Raw genomic sequence first — 18,341 nt, 5'->3', positions numbered from 1 at the left:
ACTTCAAAGGTTTATCTATTACGATATTTCTCGTGAATACACGAGTCCTTCGGCTTTGGGGCTTGCAAGTACCAAATCAAGTCGTATCTTAAGGATACCAAAAACTAAGGACAAACTAAGGACTGGGAGACGCTCCACTTATACTTAACTGAAGTATTTGAAGATCGGTGACGTCGCTAGAAGACTCGTCTATCGTTTCGCTCTACCAAGGATCACTGGGTCCAAAACAAGGCGATAGTCAGGGCAGCAGTCCTTCGTAGCCGTCGGGACGCGGGGAACCTCGCAGCAAAGACCTTCGGAACCACGTCAACATACAGGGGTCGCTGAAGTGGCTGGCCGTCCTCCGGAATTTTCACACGAAGCTCCTCACGAACATCTGGCTTGGACCGTCGCCGCTTGATATCGCCCCGAGTTGGGCGCCAACTGAGGTGCCGGGTTTTTAGGAACCCGGTGGTGCCAGGGGATAACACCCGAAGACCTCTGAGTTCTCCCTTGTTCCGGACCACAGAAACAATGAGTCTTCTAGTCGCAGTCAGAGATCAAGTTTTATTGGTAGCTACCAAGTAACACGTGTCCTAGAAGCACGACAAACACAGGTCATGTATTCTCAGGAGACTGTTCGTGTTCGTTTTTACAGAACCAGCCTTCTCCTTATATACGAAAATAATGGCTGCAAGCAAGAATTCTTGAGTTTATGGTATGGCTATAAACATATTTCTGCAATAATACAAAGTGCGAAGTCATGTAAGCAAGCCCACATTTTAGATGTCCAGTTCGTGATAGATTACCCAGCAAGATCTGGAACTCCCATCAGATATCGATGAAACACCAATAAAGAAAGGTACAACCTAGTCATAAAACTGGCCATAAACAAGGAACGTGGACAGGTGCATGTTTGCAGAAAGCATGGTCTGTATGTAGTGAATGGTTTGTGGAATGTTATGCATTGATGCTATCGTATTCGGCCACTGGGCGAGGAGCTGCCCAAACAGGTTTGGCTTAAGGCAATGGAGTCAGTTGGGACAGGTCAGGGGGAAGTCAGGGAAGGTGGACGTGTCCCTTTTGGATCAAGCTCGACCTTTAATTGACTTAACATGAGGGCAAGATGTAAGATGGATGCCGTTCACAAAATGGAGTCTAAGGGATTGGGACGGAAACTACGATTTTGGGGTGTTGGCAACCCTCGATTGTGACGCAAATACATAGGAATGATGTCCTAATCATTATCGGTTCATAGACACCAAAATCGTCATGGTACGTTGATATTTTGTGACACGGGTATTGGACCTCGATATCGGGATAACGACAGGGTCCAGATTTTCAGAACCACAATTGGTGCTCTGGAATGGGAATAGGTGGGGGTGTTCTGGGTCAAAGTGAGTGAGTGAGGGAGATTGAAAGGCGAGAGGTAATGTGACATATATACATTAAATTTACATAGGAAAACCTGTCCAGCCTATAACAGGCCAAGTATTCCAGTCTATACACATAGCACTGTAGAGACACTGATAATGAATTTCAGTTGCCAGAGCTTGTATGAAAGGTGTGTAGTAGTCAACTTTTTGACCCCTAAAACGTTCTAGGTGGTTAAGGTCTTAGTGTGAGGTCTTCATCAGGACAGTGTGACAGAGCACCCAATCAGTAAAACAGCACGTCGAATCAGGCTGTGAAGTCTAGGTGAGTGGGCTCCAAAGTGCTCTAAATCAACAACGGGAAAGGTACGGTCATGAGTACACATACGAGCATCCGTACTAGGACTGTGGGTCAAATGATCCCCTGCAGTCAATTGGCAAACCTCTTCCTTCCTTCTGCAATGCACGACTGTTAGAGCTTTAACAACTGAGTTGTAAACAAGAAGTGATTTGTGCCTTGAAAACAAATCACATCCACTGCAAAACTTGAGATTTTGGTGTTGTGAATGCTACTATTTCTTTCTTTATTATTGTTAAATTGTTGCTACTGTGACCAATTGTTTATTGTACTGCCCGGATCAGGTAGAATTTTGGGTAACCCCATTGATACTTATTACTAGGAATTGGATGAGCATCAGTCCTAGTGCCTGTATTAAGACCTCTGTAGTCTACACAAAACCTCATTTCTCTTTTTGTACCCTTGGTTTGAGGTTTAGGTACAAGGACTACTGGGCTAGCCCAAGGTCTATCTGAGGGCTTAATCACTCCCAACGTCAGCATCTTCTGGACCTCTGTCCTGATGCAATCTCTGACAAGGTCAGGCTACCTTTAGATTTTATTCTTAGCAGATAGACTTTCACCAGTGTCCACTTCATGGGTACATCAGGTGGTTTGACTGGGTGTCAGAGAAACATATGCCTGAATTGATTGAGGACTTTCCTGCAATCAATCCGCTGTTGATCTGTGAGGCTGCCTGCCAAGGCCACTCCATCATCTGATCCATCATCAGGGTTCTGAGAGAGGAGATCAGGGAGAGGATCACTCTCTTCCTCCTGTCCCTCATTAGTTGCCATGAGCAAGCCCATGTCAGCTCCGTCAACAAAAGGTTTTAGCTTGTTCACATGAAGTACCCTATGGGGACTTCTGGGAGTGCCAAGGTCCACCAGGTAGGTGACCTCACCCTTTTGGTCAAGTATAGTGTGTGGTCCACTCCATTTGTCCTGTAGAGCTGCTGGGGCCACAGGCTCCAACACCCACTCTTTCTGGCCTGGCTGGTAAACAGTCAGGCAGCCTTTTGAAAATGTCAAGCTTTGAGAAGTTCTTGGCCGGCCTCCAGGTTTTCTGCTTGCCTTCTTTATGTACTCAGCCATGCGGGAGCACAGATCAAGTACATAGTCCACTATATACTGTTTTGGAGGTTTGAGAGGTAACTCCCATCCCTCCTTCACCAGACGACACAAGGGGGCCCTAAATGGATGTCCAAACAGAAGTTCAAAAGGGCTGTATCCAACCCCCTTCTAAGGAACTTATCTGTAGGAAAACAGAAGGCAGGGTAGTAGGATATTCCCATTTTCACCTGAGCTTTTCTGAGAGACCCATGATCATACCCTTTAGGGTCTTGAATCTTTCAACAAGCCCATTGCATTGAGGATGGTAGGGTGTGGTGAATTTGTAATTCACTCCACACTCTTTCCACATTGCAGTTACATAACTTGACATGAAATTTGTACCTCTGTCAGTTAAGACCTCCTTAGGGAAGCCCACTTTGGAAAAAATTCCCAAGAGGGCCCTTGCCACTACAGGAGCTGTAGTGGTAATAAAGAGAATAGATTCTGTGTATCTAGTGGCATGGTCCACCACCACTAGAATATAACTGTGTCCAGATGTTGTGGGAGGGTTCATAGGATCAATATTAGCAATCCCAACTCTCTCAAAGGGAACCCCAACCACTGAAATTGGAATTAAGGGGGCCTTTGTGATGCCACCTGACTTAACACTGGCTTGGCAAGTGGCACAGGAGTGACACAACTCCTTAATGTCCTCAGACATATGTGGCCAGTGTAAGTGAGGGACAAGCCTGTCTTGCTTGCCCTAAGTGTCCTGCCAGAGGAACATCATGTGCAAGGGTAAGCAGGAAACCTCTAAACTTCTGGGGTATAACCAACCTCCTTGTGGCAACAGGCTTGGGGTCTCTACCCTCTGAGGAAGGAAGTCCTTCATTCCAATAGATCCACCGGGACCCATTGATATTTCCTGAGGCCTTAGCAGCAGCTTGCTGTATGAGGAGTTCAAGAGAGGGGCAGGTTTGCTGCTCCAACTCAAAATTGCTCTGGACGGGCCACCTGCCCCCAACAACTCAACCTGATCAGGTTCAAGTTCATCTGGGGCAGTACCTTCACAGAGGCTAGGATCCTCTCCCTCAAGAGACTGATCCTCCCTCTGAGTCTGAGAGGAAGGCACAGCCTTAACCCTCCTGCTCCCTGTCTTGGAAGGCACCTGGTCCATTGTTCCAGGATCCAGGGCCTGTTCAGTGGAAAGATGTTTGGCCTGAACCCTTGTTACAGCAAACACACTTGCAGAGATGCCTAACATTTCTGCATGAGTCCTGAACTCTACTTCAGCCCAGTCTAAAGTTTCAAAATCATTGCCCAACAAATAATCTACAGGTAGGTCTGAAGACCCTAAGCGGGAAGGGTATGCCCAGACATGGGTTCCATGCTCACTGCACCACTGGATTCAAGCTAGCCTGGCTGATGAGGGGTGATGTCTGAAACCGGTCCTAGGATGCTTGTTTCTGGTCCATGGAGGACCTGGCTTAGCAGTTTAGGCTGGACTGTTCCCATGAGGAGCAGGGTCAAGACTGATTTACTTATGGCTGTGTCCAAACTAGGGTGGCGTGGTGAGCAAAATACCAATGGATTAAACCCAGATCGTTGTGACTTGGGGGGAATGTTTGCATTTTTCAGCATTCCGTCCATCATTTGTTTCTTTTGCTTTTGTCGCCCTAAGTGGGAAGGGTATCCCCAGACGTGAGTCCAGTGCTCACTGCGCCTATGAATTCAAGCTAGTTTGGTTGATGATGAATGATGCCCCGAAACCTGGGCCAGGATACTTGTTCTGGTCCAGGGATTACCTTGCTTAGCAGTTCGGGCTGGACTGTTCCCATGAGGAGCAGGGCCACGACTGATTTGCTTATGGCTGGGTCCAAACTGCGATGGTGTGGTGAGCAAAAGAATGATGGATTAAACCCAGATCTTTGTGACTGGGGTGAATGTTTGCATTGTTCAGCATTCCGTTCATCATTTGTTCCTTTTGTCACCCTAAGTGAGAAGGGTATGCCCAGACATGGGTCCCGCGCTAACTGCACCACTGGATTCAAGCTTGCCTGGCTGATGAGGAGTGATGCCCCGAAACCGGACCCAGGATGCTTGTTTCCGTCCATCATTTGTTCCTTTTGCATACATTAAAAGCAAACATAAACAGATCGCATGCAGGGAACTCCTAAGGAAAAACAATTCTAGAATTCAGTACATGTGGAGGGTGTGGAGATGAAAGGAGGACATACAAAGCAAAGTACAAACCGTACACCCTTTATGTAGGTATATTTATTATACATATAATTTTAGTAAAATCAAATGTAATGCCAGACCTAAAAAAAAAAGTTGTTCACTAAAGTATTTTGGGCAGTTGGAAGATACAATTTAGCCTATTATAATGATACTATATAGGCTATGCTCCAATAGGAGGACAAACAGAAGACAGACAATCTGGAACAAGGAAAGCCAACAAATAAGCAATCAAATGGGAGTGATAATAAAGCCAATCAATGGTAAGCAATAGGTGGATTGTAAGCCACTGTAAATGTAAGCTCAAAATGTCTCTTTTCCAATTTGGTAATTTCAAACTAAAAAGCAGGCAAAGTTAAACTGTTTCATGCAGTGGATAGTTCCACATATCCTGCAGAAGGCAGTGCATACAGAGAGAGATGAGGTGGCCTAACGGCCAGAGCTGCGGACCAACTCGCTGGGGAACCAGGTTTGAGTCTGGGCATGGGCAAAACATTGAATTTCCCCGTGCCTACCAAAAATAAATGTGCCCTTGTGTAACGTAACTGGTGCTCATTTAAGCCCCCGTGCCTACCAAAAATAAAAATGTGTCCTTGTGTAACGTAACTGGTGCTCATTTAATGCTCTGCAATACCTTCGGGTCGAGTTCGTGCTATATAAAACTGCAAAAAGAGAAAGTGGTCAATGGCTGTAGGTCGCTAAAACGAGTCCCTTTCGTGACAAACTACTACTCCCAGAAACCTCTTAAGAACAGCTTCCGGGTCACGTGGTGACACTGAAGGAGTCTGCGCGAGTTACTTGTGAATTGTACAGGCAGCATGGAGCCAGCGAAGAAGTGGCGGAGTCTGCCCAGCGGTCCCAGCTTGAAGCACCTCACCGACCCGAACTATGGGCTGCCAAAGGAAACCCAGCGCGCGGCCCTGCAGGAGCTCACCCGCGCACACATCGATTCCATCAACCAGGCGCTGGGAGAGGGACTGAGCCGCGCGGCGCAGGTGAGAGGGGCATGGGTGGGCATGATGCACGTGTACAGAGCAGAATCAGGGAGACAGCATCAGAAGAGCAGATTCATAAGATCTCACTTGTTCCAAGTGTCGTTGTTGTTGCTGTCCAATTATGTCCACTATGAATGTGGCATGCAGGATATTTGAACCCCCCACCCCCCCTCGTTATCTCAAGAGTTTACTTAATGATTCATCTGTCAATGTCTGGTGCACGCTAAGCCTGACCACCATGTGGCAATACAAAATAAATAGTGTTTGAAATACTGTCACTCCTTGCTGACTTACAAGATAAGTTCTCGGAGCTTTAATGGACAAGGCTCAATAATTACTTGACATAACTCAGTAAGGTACACAATTTTTATTGCATGACACATAAAGTACCATTCAGCTTGTTAACATGTTATCAGAAGATCTCACAGGTAGGGGTCCACGGTGAAATGGATTTATTAAAGTTATTGGGTTTTGACGGGTGAGCTCTTACTGTATTACCAGTGGCGTAGCCAATGAGTCATGGGCCCTGGTGCGAGGAAGGAAATGCCCTCCCCGGCCCCTGTTTGAACAGTGGAATACAGCTACCTGGCCTATGGGCCCCGGTGACACTGCACTTGCCTCACCAATGGTAGCTACGCTCTTGTATATCATTTGTCTGTGGTTCTTGCTGTCCGTTTGCGTTGGTTACTGCCAGTAATTCAGTTATTGGCCTCAAGCTCTACTGGATGCTGAAATAGGCAACAACTGTTCCCAAGAACTCAATTTGAAAACATATTGTATAATGTCTTTGACATACGTGACCCTTCCATATGTAATTATTCACAGATGTTTTTAATAATAATATATATTTTTTTTATAATGTTTTTATTGGTATTTACACATTACAAATTACATACATTACACATAATGGCAAAACATACATATTTGTGTTGGTATGGTTGCTTCATGCCATTAGTTGCTGGAGACATAAAACATAAAGTGGTGGTGGTTGTTTTGACAGAAAGATACTGATGATTGGAGATTGGGTTGGACTTGGGCTGTGTTGTCTTGAGGGAGTCTGTGAATTTGTCTGGTGTGGACCCTGGAAGTAAGAGCATAAGGCATAGAGCGTCAATTGGCATCCGATTGGAGAACTTTATCTATGGCGGTTTGAAAGAGTCTATGAATTTGTCTAGTTTGGTCCACATATCTCTGTGGGGGTGTCTTCCTGGCGTGTTCCTAAGAGTGGTGTAGTCTGCGCCTCTAAGGAAGATCATCCAGTTCAGCCAACCTTAGAAGGTGGCCTTGGAGGTGTCCTTCCAGTTTGTGAGTACTATTATTGTTGCCGAGGTGAGGAGGAAGTCGAGGAGATTTTTGTCTTCTTGGGTGGGGACTTCTGGTGAGATATGTGCTGTGACTATTGTGGCGAATGTCTCTCTGAGGGTGCATCCTAGTGTCTTGTTCGTAAAGTCTAGCACCTGTTACCAGAATTTTTTTACTTTATTGCAGCTGAAGATAAGGTGTTCAAGGTCCCCCTTCTCTATTTCGCAGTTCCAGCAGGTGTCATTGTCTTTAAGACCTATTGGGGCCAGGCGAGCTGGTGTCCAATAGACTTGGTGCAGTAGCCAAAATTTGGTCTGCGCAACAACAGGGGATATCATGTTCTTAGATGGGGAAGCCCACATTGTTTCTTGTTCCTGTTCTGTTAGTTTGCATTTTATTTGGGTTTCCCAATAGGCTGTTTTTTTGTCGTTGAGCTTGGATTTTGGAGGTCGTATAAGTTTGTATAGAAGTGATACTTGGTGCCCTGTCTTATTTATGTTTTCCATGAGCTGGAAGATAGAAGGGGTTTGTCTGTGTAGCTTTGATTTTGTTAGTGCTGTTTTTATGGCTAGCAAGTTGTATAGTTCTATATCTGGTAGGTTGTGCTTTGTTTTCAGGTTGTTGAAGGTGTGTGGCTTTCCTTCCTGTTCTAGTTGTACCGGGAATTGTATACCTCGTTCTTTCCATGTGCTCAGGTCTAAAGTATTCCTTCTGTATTTAATTTTGTGGTTGCTCCAGAGTGTCTCCCACTGTGAGTTTTTGATGCTGACTTCTAGGTTGCGGTCTAACCTCAGTAGCGCCTGTTTTGTGAACTTTAGGATCTGGTTGTTGTTGAGTGCTTGTTTGTTCGCTGTTAATAGTGTGAGTGGGTCGGTGTTGTTAAGCATGGCTTCCTCTATGACTAACAAGTTGGCGTGTATTTTTGTCTTGGCAGTACCCAGTGCATTCCATGTCTGGCTATGAACGCTAGTTGGAACGTTTTAAGATCGGCTAGGTTGAGCCCGCCTAGTTTCTTCCCTAGTCTCAGCTGGCGGAGACTTATTCTGGCTTTTTTCCCTTGCCATATAAATTTGTTGATCATTAGGTCTAGTTTCTTGTGGAAGTCCTCTGTCAAGGGCAGGGGGAGCATGTCCGCCAGGTAGTTTATTATGGGTGTTACCATAATTTTAATGGTGTCTATACATCCCCACCATGTGATGAATTTGGGTGACCATGTGTCTAGTAGTTCTTTTACCTTTCTCAGTGTGAGTGTCTCGTTCAGTTCTAGCGTTCCTCTTAGGCTTCTTTTAAATTGAATGCCCAGGTATTTGACGGCCTTTGGTTGCCAAGCTAGACCTACGTTGCCCAGTACTTCTCTCGTTGTGTGTGCAATGAGTGGCATGCAATCTGATTTGTCCTTATTGAGTTTGTAGCCTGAGTGTTTGGCATAGGTTTCTATTGTGTACATGAGTGCCGGTATGGATTGGGCTGGGTCGTTTGTTAGTATTAGTAGATCATCTGCGTAGGCTGCGATCTTGGCCGTTGTGTTGTTTACAGTTATCCCTTTGATGTCTCTGTTTGCTAAGGTGTCTGTGATCAGAGGTTCTAGTGCTAGTAGAAAGAGCAGCGGTGATAGAGGACAGCCCTGTCTCGTACCTCTTTCTAGGTCGAACGGGGCAGATGACCCTCCGTTTATGGCTATTCTTGTTGTTTGCTTTTTATATAGCGCCATGACTTTCTTCGTGTACGCGCTCCCTACGTTGTACGCCTGCAGGCACTTCTCTAGGAAATGCCAGGAGACCCTGTCAAACGGCTTTTCTGCGTCTAGCGTGATTGCTACTGCAGGGTGGAGTGAGTTGGAGGCGTGTTCAATCACTTGGCACAATAGTCTGGTATTGTCATGCGACATACGAGATTTCATGTACCCTACTTGCGTGTTTCCTATTAGCTGTGGTAGTATTTTGTTAAGTCTGGTGGCTAGTATTTTTGCATATATTTTGCAGTCAAGGTTAATTAGCGATATGGGGCGGTAGTTTTTGGGCCATTGCGGATCCTTACCTTCTTTCGGAATGACAATTATGTCAGCTTGTGACATTGTTTCTGTTATTGTTCCCTCCTCTGGAAAACGCCGCCTTGTAAAAGGATGCTGTGTAGCCGTCTGGTCCAGGTGCTTTGTTGTCTTTTATTGAGTTTATGGCCATTGCTATCTCGTTTTCTTTGAAGTTATGGCCTAGTGTTTTTGCTTCCTCCTCTAGTAACTTGGGTAGTTTGAGTCTCTTTAAGCACTCCGCTGTACCTGCCTTGTCAATGTTGTTGTCTTTTGTGTATAATTCTTTGTAGAACTCCCTGAAAGCTTGTAGGATTACTTTATGGATTGTGTATGTTTTGTTTTGCTGGTCTGTGCTGTTAGATATGCTGTGCTGTCTTTGCTTGCGTTTGAGGTATGACGCTAGTATTTTCCCTGCTTTGTTTGCTTCGCACAGATTGATCTGTTTGTACTTCCTGATCCACAGTCCTGCCCTCTCACTAAGGATTCTGTTGTATTCATATTTCTTTCCTGTAAGGATTAGAATGAGATTTGAGTTTGAGGTGTCGTCTATGTGCTGTGTTTCTAGATGTTTAATGTCTCTTTCTAGCTTGTCTAGCTGCGATTTTGCTTCTCTGTCCCTCCTGGCCTTGATTTCTATCAGGTTTCCTCTGATGGTTGCTTTCAGGGCCTCCCACAGGCATTTCGGGTCAGTTTCCCCTGTGTCGTTTTCCATTATATAGTTTTTGATCGCTCTTTCAATCATGTCTTTGTCCTCTTGCTTCGTAATCGTTATATTGTTGAACCGCCATTTGCGGGTAGTGTGGTCATTGTGCCTGCCTGTCAGGTGTAGACTGATGCAAGAGTGATCTGAGACCGTTCTTGCTGCTATGTTTGTGTATTCTGTCAGGTGTGTATGTGCTATTGAGATGAGGATGTAGTCGATTCTGCTGTATGTTTTGTGTGGGTTGGAGTAGAAAGTGTAGTCTGGGTGCTGTAGTCTCCATGGGTCTTGTAACTGAAATCTGTTGCAGATATTTGTCAGGGTGTTATGGGAGGTCGGTGGTCTTGTCCGGATGTTTAACAGTCTGTCTGGTCTAGGTCTAAATTGAAGTCCCCTGCTACTATATTCAAGGTGTTCGTTTGGTTCTTTTCTAGCTTCCTGTTTACCCCCTCCCAGAATGTCGTGTCGTCTGTGTTGGGTGCATAGATGTTGGTTACTGATATTGTTTCTTCTCCCCATTTGAGTAGAGTGTACAGAGGTCTGCCTTCGTCGTCTTGTCCTACCCTTTCGATTGTTATTTTGGACTTAGCATTCACTAACGTGGTTACTCCTCTCTTTTTCCCTACTGCTGGTGAGCAGGCTAGCTGGCTTATCCATCTTGCTTTGAACTTATTCGCTTCTTCTGATGATAGTTTGGTTTCTTGCAAGAGGATGATATCTCCTTTTGTTTTTGCTAGGTAGTCTAAAATCTTTTTCCTTTTAACGGGGATGGTTCAGGCCCTTTACATTCAGCGATAGGACCTTAAGGTCGGATAGCAGTGTGTCCTTACTACCCATTGTCGTTGTGTGTTGATCGTTCTATGTTCAATTTCTGAATGCCTGGGAAGTAATTTTTGTGCCTGATCTTGTTAGTGGTCATAGTGTATCTGGGTGGATCTTTGTTTCTGTCTAAAATGCGATTATAATCAGGATATGACTAACGTGACGGACATTACAAAACAAACATAAATGAGCTCTCCCTCCTTTTACCCTACCCTCCCCTCCCACCCTTCCCCCGCCTTCTTCTTCTGTGTCGTGCTGGAAGCGTGCGACAGCAAGGTCCTCTGCCCCCCCGGTACTTTATATGGACTGGTTGACGATCATGTTATAAAGTTTCTTCAGTACCCCCTTCCTAGGCTTTTCCGCAATTGTCTAACTTTAGTGTTCCCGGTTCTCCCCATGGACCCATCATTTAAATCTCTTAAAGGATATGTTTGTTATTGGTCCACGCCAGTCTGCTTAGTGTCTCGTGCCGGTTCTTGTAGATCCTTGTTAGTTGTTAGCTTTATAGTTCTGATGGAGGTCGACACGTTGACGTGCTTGAGATAGATCCGTTGGTTGATGTGCTCAGTTCCGATTCCGTAGTTGAGGTAGATATGTTTATTGATGTTCACAATGTTCAGTTCCGTTTTTTTGATTGAGGTAGATATGTTGATTGATGTGCTCGGTGTTCAGTTCCATTCCCTTGAGTGAGGTAGATACGTTAGCTTGAATGCCTGATGCTTGGTCGCATGTTGCGTGTTGGTTCCTTATCATGAGTTCTTTTGTGTTCTTTAGGCTTAATCTTGCACGTTATCCTGTGGCGCTCTTCTTTTAGAAGAAGAAGTCGCCAGTTCCATTTCTTGTGGTTCGGTTGTTGTTAGGTACTTCGATAGTTCTGTTGGGTCATCGAAGGTTAGCGTTGCTTATTCTGAATTTCGTTGGGCCGACAAAGGAGTAGGTGATATTTTTTTTCCTTAGGTTTTCTCTCTGCATTAGAAATCCTTTTCTGATGTCTACTGTAATTTTGGAGTAGTCTTGCGTCAGGATGACCTTACTACCGCGCCACTGCAGGTTAGGGTTTTTCCTCACGACTCCGAAAATGGCTTCTGTTTGGTGTGAGCGTAAGGGCTTGCATATTATTGGTCTTGGTGTTTGCCTGTTGCTCTGTTTGTACGCGGGTACTCTGTATGCCTTGTCCAATTCAAAAGGGTTTTATAACTTTAGATTTGTTAGTTTTGGGATTAGGTCTTGTAGCATTGCCACACATGAACCCGCTTTGTCTTCTTCTCCTTCTGGTATGCCAAGAATTCTTATGTTTCCTTTTCTCTGTCGGTCTTGGAAGTCCGCTGCTTGTTTTTGTAGGTCTGTCGTAGCTTTGGCAATGTGACCCATTCTCTTACTCGGTAGGTGCGATTTCTCTTCGATGTCGCTCACTCTCTGCTCGACTGAAGATAGACTGTTGTTAGCAGAGTGGATGTCTGCTCTGCATGCCGCTAGTTCAAGTTGTATGGCATCGATCGTTTTTTTGGTAGATTTTGCCAGGTCGTGGACTTCTGCAAGTTTTTTGAGTATACTATCTGCGTGCTGCTGATGTCTGTCTTCTGTTTGAAGGGAGACTCTGATGTGCTATCCGCCTTCAGCTTTTTTTGTTGTTGAGTCGCCTTTCCATCACTCCCTGCCATCTTGCACAGCCCTCTTTTGGTTTGTAGGAGCGCAAATCTTTTTTCGTTGCCAGGTGGAGGAGGTGGTGTAGTTTTCTTGTTTTGACAGCTGGCTTTCTCTGCGTTTGGTGACGGGTATGATTTTGAGCGGGTGACTTTTTCTGCACCGCTGCTTTCTGTTCTTGGTGCACTCGTTGTTACTGCTTTGAGGGCTTTCTTTTCTCTGGTCTCTTAGGCTTTTCCTCCCTTTTTGCTATTTTTCTTGTCCTCAACTTTCCGTGTACCTCCTTTACTTGGTGATCCACTTTCTGTACACCTTTACCTGTTGCCCCCTTGGCCTTTGATCTCCTGCAGCGCTGGTCGCCCTTTTTCTGCTCATTGACCGCACCTTTCCGTGTGCCTCCTTAACTTGGTGTTCCACTTTCAGTACGCTTTTACCTGATGCCCCTTTGTCCTTTGATCTCCTGCGGCGCTGGTCGCCCCTATTCTGCTCACTGACCGCACCTGCTCTGTTTCTCTCCGAACTCGGCCTTCATGTAGGCAAATCTTTGATGACTCCCCTTTTGGTGGGGCGTTGCTGCCTCTTATGCGTTTCTGCCCTTACCCTCCGGTCGGGCTTCTGTGTGCGCTTAAACTGGCCGCCCTCTGTGTTTGGGATTTCGTAAAAAAAATTTTTTCCTGGTCTCTGGTGTGCCCTGTTGTCGCTTGGTCCGTGTGCTTGGTAGGTTTCTCTGGCTTAAAGTGTTGCGCGTTGTCGCTTGTTTTTCCGAGCGCTAGGCTCTGCCTTACTTCGGCTATCGTGAAGTGATCGCGTAGCGTTTGCCTTCTCAAGATGGCCGCCTCGTTTCCCGGTGTCTTCTTGTGAGATTTCCTTTCGGTGGTGGACAGGTGGGCATTGACGCTTTAACGGTATGTAGGTGGGTTATTATGGGCAGATGCGTATGGTTGTGGCTGTGTTTGTAGGTACAAAATGTCGAAAACGTACCTTTGCCGACACCGCCAAGAGTCAAGAAGTGCAGCGGGGCCATTCTCACGGGCCAGCACCACCGGACGCCACCAACACCTGCGCCGCCGTCCCGGGACTGCAATTCCCGTTATCCTCAGCGGCGGCGCGCACAAGTGACGCGCCAGGAGGCGCATTTAAACGCTTGGACACCCGCTTCGAAGCCCGGGCAAAGGGCGGACCGTCTGTGGCCGTCCGGGGCTGGCCGCGGCTGGGCTGGGCCACCCCCCGATAGTGTGGATATTACCAGGTATTAGGTCACTTCCCTTGTTCCCAGCAAACCAACAAGTGTAGTCTTGGGTGATTCCTATATTAAAGTGTGTTTCCTCATGCCAATGACAACTCGTTCTGGGAAGAGTATGAGGGGGGGGGGCGGCTATGTTTGTGGCACAATGGACCAGTTTATCACTCAAGCTTTTTCAGTTATTGAGAAAGAGATTGCCCTTACTGAGCGCCGCATCTCTCTTGAGCCCCTTACCCATAAACGCTCCTCCCTGGGGCCCTTGGCACTGGCAGCCTCTCCTGTTCATACAGCCGAGCTCTCGGATATTGCTACTCCTAGTGCCGACCAGCTTAGATCAGGTGCTATAAGGGCCAGCCTGGATAGGCTTAATGCCCGGGTCCCCCTGTACAACCAGAGGTAGTGGCCGCCAAAAGCGTTAGAGCAGCATCTACCAAAAGGAAAAGAGCTATAAGCCATCAAAGGGGTAGCCATCTCAAACCTCCCAAGAAGTTTAGAGGAAATTGCTCTAAGGGTTGTGTGAAACTAACGGGGCTGGGGGCGGCGGTGAAGCAGATTTCCTCTGGGTCGCAAGGGATCCCCCCTCCTGGTGGCCAGTTGCTATGTACCCCAAGTGACCAAGAGAATGTTAACCCACAGCATACTCCAAATGCAGGCACTTTATCCCAGTCACCTCCTATCGCCCAAATTGAGAAACTAATGAAATCTTTGATACTCCCGTACTTGAAAGAGTGAAAGTCTTAACCGAGAGGCTGGATAGATTCGAGCAAGCCACTCTTGACAATTTCTTTTCACTCAAGTCCTTGATTAAACTACATTCTAGAAACCGGGAGGGTGGGTCGTAGGTGAAAAAAATCTCCCAGGTGGTTCCCTCTCCCTTTGGGGCGAGTGTATCTAAAGCATCAGGGGCAGCTCCTGTAGTTAACGTGTGTGCGGGGACTGCTGCTGATGGCCTTATTCAAACCAATGCCCCAATAAGTCCCAACCGCAATTCAAACTCGAATAGAGGGACTCAAGGTCCTTGTCAAAGCTCCCGTGCCCAGAGCAATATCATCAATAACAGTGTGGGAGGTAGAGGGGGCCTTAATTGTAATCCACCTGTTTCACCTAAAATGCCCGCCCGGTTGAGAAGGGAGCAACTCACCCCCCCCTTATTAACCTACCCCCTGATTGTCAGCCTTGCGTAGTGGTGCTTATCGGGGTCCCACAGCAGAAGGCAGGCAAATACGAGTCGTATGACGAACTTAAAAACAAAACTATATTTTGGTTACGGGAAAACAGACCTCTGCCTAGTTCACTTGATGGGCGGGTCCTTCATGTCAGACGGGTCAGCTGGGTAGGAAATAGGCCTAAGGACAGGTTGGGTGATTGCATCTTGGTCAATTTCAGGGATGTTAGGGTAGCAAGGTTTATCTGTAACCAACAACCTAGCCAAGGTAGTATAGGAATTAGCACTCATGATCTTAGCTATTTCCATCTCCACCCAGCAATCTCACAGAATGTTAGCTATTTTATGGGGGGGGGGATAGAGGGTCTTACCCCCATGATCTCCACCCACTTAGGCCCCACATCCCAAACAGAGTCCTTGGATCCAACAGGCTGGGGTGGGGTTGTTTACCTGGTGTTCACTCCCCTGATGAGAGGGTATCTGTTGTAGCCGACACGTCTGGGCGTTGTAAGGTGTTTGAGCATGGTGCACTCCATGGGCCTCTTTATCCCCTTTAGTTCCCTCCCTCACCTTTCTCAAGCCCCGTGAACAAGCTTGTGCTTGTTTGTTCCCAATCTGAGAGTAATTGTAGGCTGGTTGTGTCTGAGGGTACTCCACCGGAGTCCCGACCCGGGCCTAGTATGTTTACGACGCAGTCTCCAGTAGAACAAGTTATAGCAAATAGCGACGTAAGGGTTGTTAGCTGGAACATAGCGGGTATCTCCAGAAAATTAGATCTCCCAGACTGGAACATCTTTATTGAATCTTTTGGGATATGTATCTTCCAAGAGACTTGGTGTTTGGAGCCTTGTCACAAGGTTGGATATACCACGTATTTTGTTCTGGCAATCTCCCCTCCTACTGGGAGAGGTCGCCCCTCAGGAGGCCTCCTTATTTGGGTCAGTATCTCACTGGGCTGTCATATTAGGCACAGAGAAACTAACTCTCCCGATCCATTAAGATTATCAGTTAGAAGGCCCCAGAGAGGGCGTACTTTGGAGTTATTCAACATTTATGCCAGGGGCACCAAAGGTGGCTCACCAGCCCCAACCATATCTGGGCTTGAAGACGACTTAGCCAGTGTAGTACTGACATGTATGTCATGGTTGCTGGGGCTCTTAATTGCACAGAAGCCTACCGAAGCCAGCACTCCTGACTTCAACAGAGAGGAGTTTGATCTGAAGCGTGTGTGACTTAGAGGGCCCCGACGAATACTGCACCGACCTCCAGAACTGACGCCTGTGGAAACCGTGCTTTCGAAAGCTCAACGAGAGGTCGCTGACTCCCTGCATTTCTAAAAGGTACTGTTTGCAGGTCTTCCTGACACCGTAGCTGACCCGCAACGCCGTGGTCAGCCAGAACTGTTCGGATTTGTTTGTACTTTCGAGCCCCTTTCGGCAGATGACATCTTGGGAATCTCAGATGAGGACGCCAGGAGGGTTATTCCATCTACATCAATCTCGCCCATAAAGAGGTGGTCCCAACGGGCCATCCAGCTTAACACTCTAACTCTGGAATATGGTCTAAGAGCGGCGAATGGCAGATCAATATCGGACCCTTGTGGAGCACACACTTTCAACAGGGTAGACCATACATCGAGGATGGATTACATCTTACTCTATTTCAAGCTCTGGGGCCTTATGCGTGATATGGAAGTTCTGTCCACCACGGACAGTGACCATAATCCATTATCTTTGATCTTGCACCCCATGTGGTCGCCCCCAAATGGAGTGCAGGAACCCTCTGTGCTGTGGTCAACTGGAGAAGTTTGTCCCTCAAATTGTGGGAGGTACCTCAAATGGTGTATGGTTGCCCTGGATGAGGGGAAGGTTCATAACATAGGGGCACTTTTGGAGAAGGCCTTGTCCAGCCTGGACTCCACCCCCTTGGATCCCCCGAGGTATCCTTGCTCTTTTGTGATACCATCAATGCCCTGGGAAAGTTATTTTTAATAGACAGTCGGGGCGCCGCCGGAAGGGAGTGTCGGAGACCTAAGGGTAATCCGGGCTGGTATTCCAAAAAATGTCTGCAGACGAAAAGAGCACTATTGAAAGCTGTTAAACTTAGGGGACCTGAGTTGATTCGTGTGGCTAGGAAGGAGTATAAGCATTCTATCAGTGAAGCGAAGAAAGAGTGGGAGGACCAGTTCTGGCGTGATATGAAGGAAGCTAGTGCGGGGAGGGACTCCAGGGGTTTCTGGGATCTAGTAAGGACTGGGAATAGGCCCGTTGATACCCACATAACATGTAACATCTCTGAGGAGGCATGGTTTAATCATTTCTCTCTCCTTTACACTACCAATTTGGTTGTAAGGCAGGGGCAGATTAATTTACCACCATTGGGCACCTCCGGGATGAGTGAAGATCTTTCCTTTACAGCCAAGGAAGTGGAGAATGTGATAACATCCCTAGTCCCAAATAAAGCAGCAGGCCCAGACGGGCTACCGGGGGATTTGCTCTGCCTTAATCTGAAAGAATGGGGGAGGCTTATTTCATCTTTGCTTAATGCTACTTACCACGGTGCGGCAATCCCAGACTCATGGAGGGGAGCTGAGGTCGTCCCGATCTTTAAAAAGGGGTCGGGACGACCCAGCTAACTATCGCCCCATAAGTCTAATTGATTCAACCCAGAAGGTTGCAGGAAAAGAAGCCATTGGGAGAGTGCTCCAGTGGGTAGATGACAATAAAATCCTCTCTGACTTCCAAGCAGGCTTCAGGTCAGGTACCGGGACTATTGAGCAGTCATTTAGATTGCTGCTCCTTTACTGAAAGGTGGTTGTACTAGGCAAAGGCAGTCTTTATCTCGCTTTTATTGACCTAAAGACTGCCTTTGACCTGGTGCCCCGGGATCGCCTGTGGGAGGTACTGTCTGACTTGGGGATGCCCGCCTATATATTGTCTCTACTGGTGAAGCTCCATGCAGGAAACTTCGCGCAGGTCAGGTGAGGTAAGCAGGGCCAGAAGACTGCCAGAATCCAAGTGAATAGGGGTGTCCGTCAGGGATGCGTTCTTGCCCCCACTCTGTTCTCATTATATGTGAACGGAGTGGTGGAGCACCTTTTGAAAAATCCATCTGACGCACCATCCCTTGCGGGCAAGAGAATACCAACTCTCCTATTCGCTGACGATACCCTCCTGATCTCTAAATCCCCGGTGGGTTTACAGAGCCTCCTGGATAGTTTCCAATCATTCTGCACAAGTAGGGGGCTTAAAATGAACACAGAAAAGACAAAATATCTGGTACTCAACCCCCCTAAAAAGCTTGGGCGGCCTCCTGTATTAAACCAGGTGTCCCTGGAAAGGGTCAAGGAATTTGATTATTTAGGTATCCGTCTAACCGACACTATGCGGTGGAACTCCCATCTCCATAAGATGTTGCTAAACCACAAAAGGGTTGTGGGGGCTCTCCTGAAAGAACAGCGGTA

General features: G+C 46.9%; 1 protein-coding gene across 1 annotated transcript in view; it reads left to right on the top strand.

The window, feature by feature from the left end:
- The first annotated feature begins 5,735 nt into the window (after window positions 1–5,735).
- The window catches only part of POLR1B (RNA polymerase I subunit B), a 330,217-nt gene continuing 317,611 nt past the window's right edge, over window positions 5,736–18,341 (top strand). The window contains exon 1 of the mRNA XM_078649044.1: window positions 5,736–5,973. Coding sequence (XP_078505170.1) covers window positions 5,797–5,973 — 177 coding nt within the window. The 5' untranslated portion in view covers window positions 5,736–5,796. The remainder of the gene's footprint in view (window positions 5,974–18,341) is intronic.

The sequence above is a fragment of the Lissotriton helveticus genome, chromosome 6 (genome assembly GCF_964261635.1).
Source record: "Lissotriton helveticus chromosome 6, aLisHel1.1, whole genome shotgun sequence".
In the NCBI taxonomy this organism is placed as follows: Eukaryota; Metazoa; Chordata; class Amphibia; order Caudata; family Salamandridae; genus Lissotriton; species Lissotriton helveticus.
Note: the sequence above shows the minus strand (reverse complement) of the source record. Positions and strands in the feature narration are given on the sequence as shown.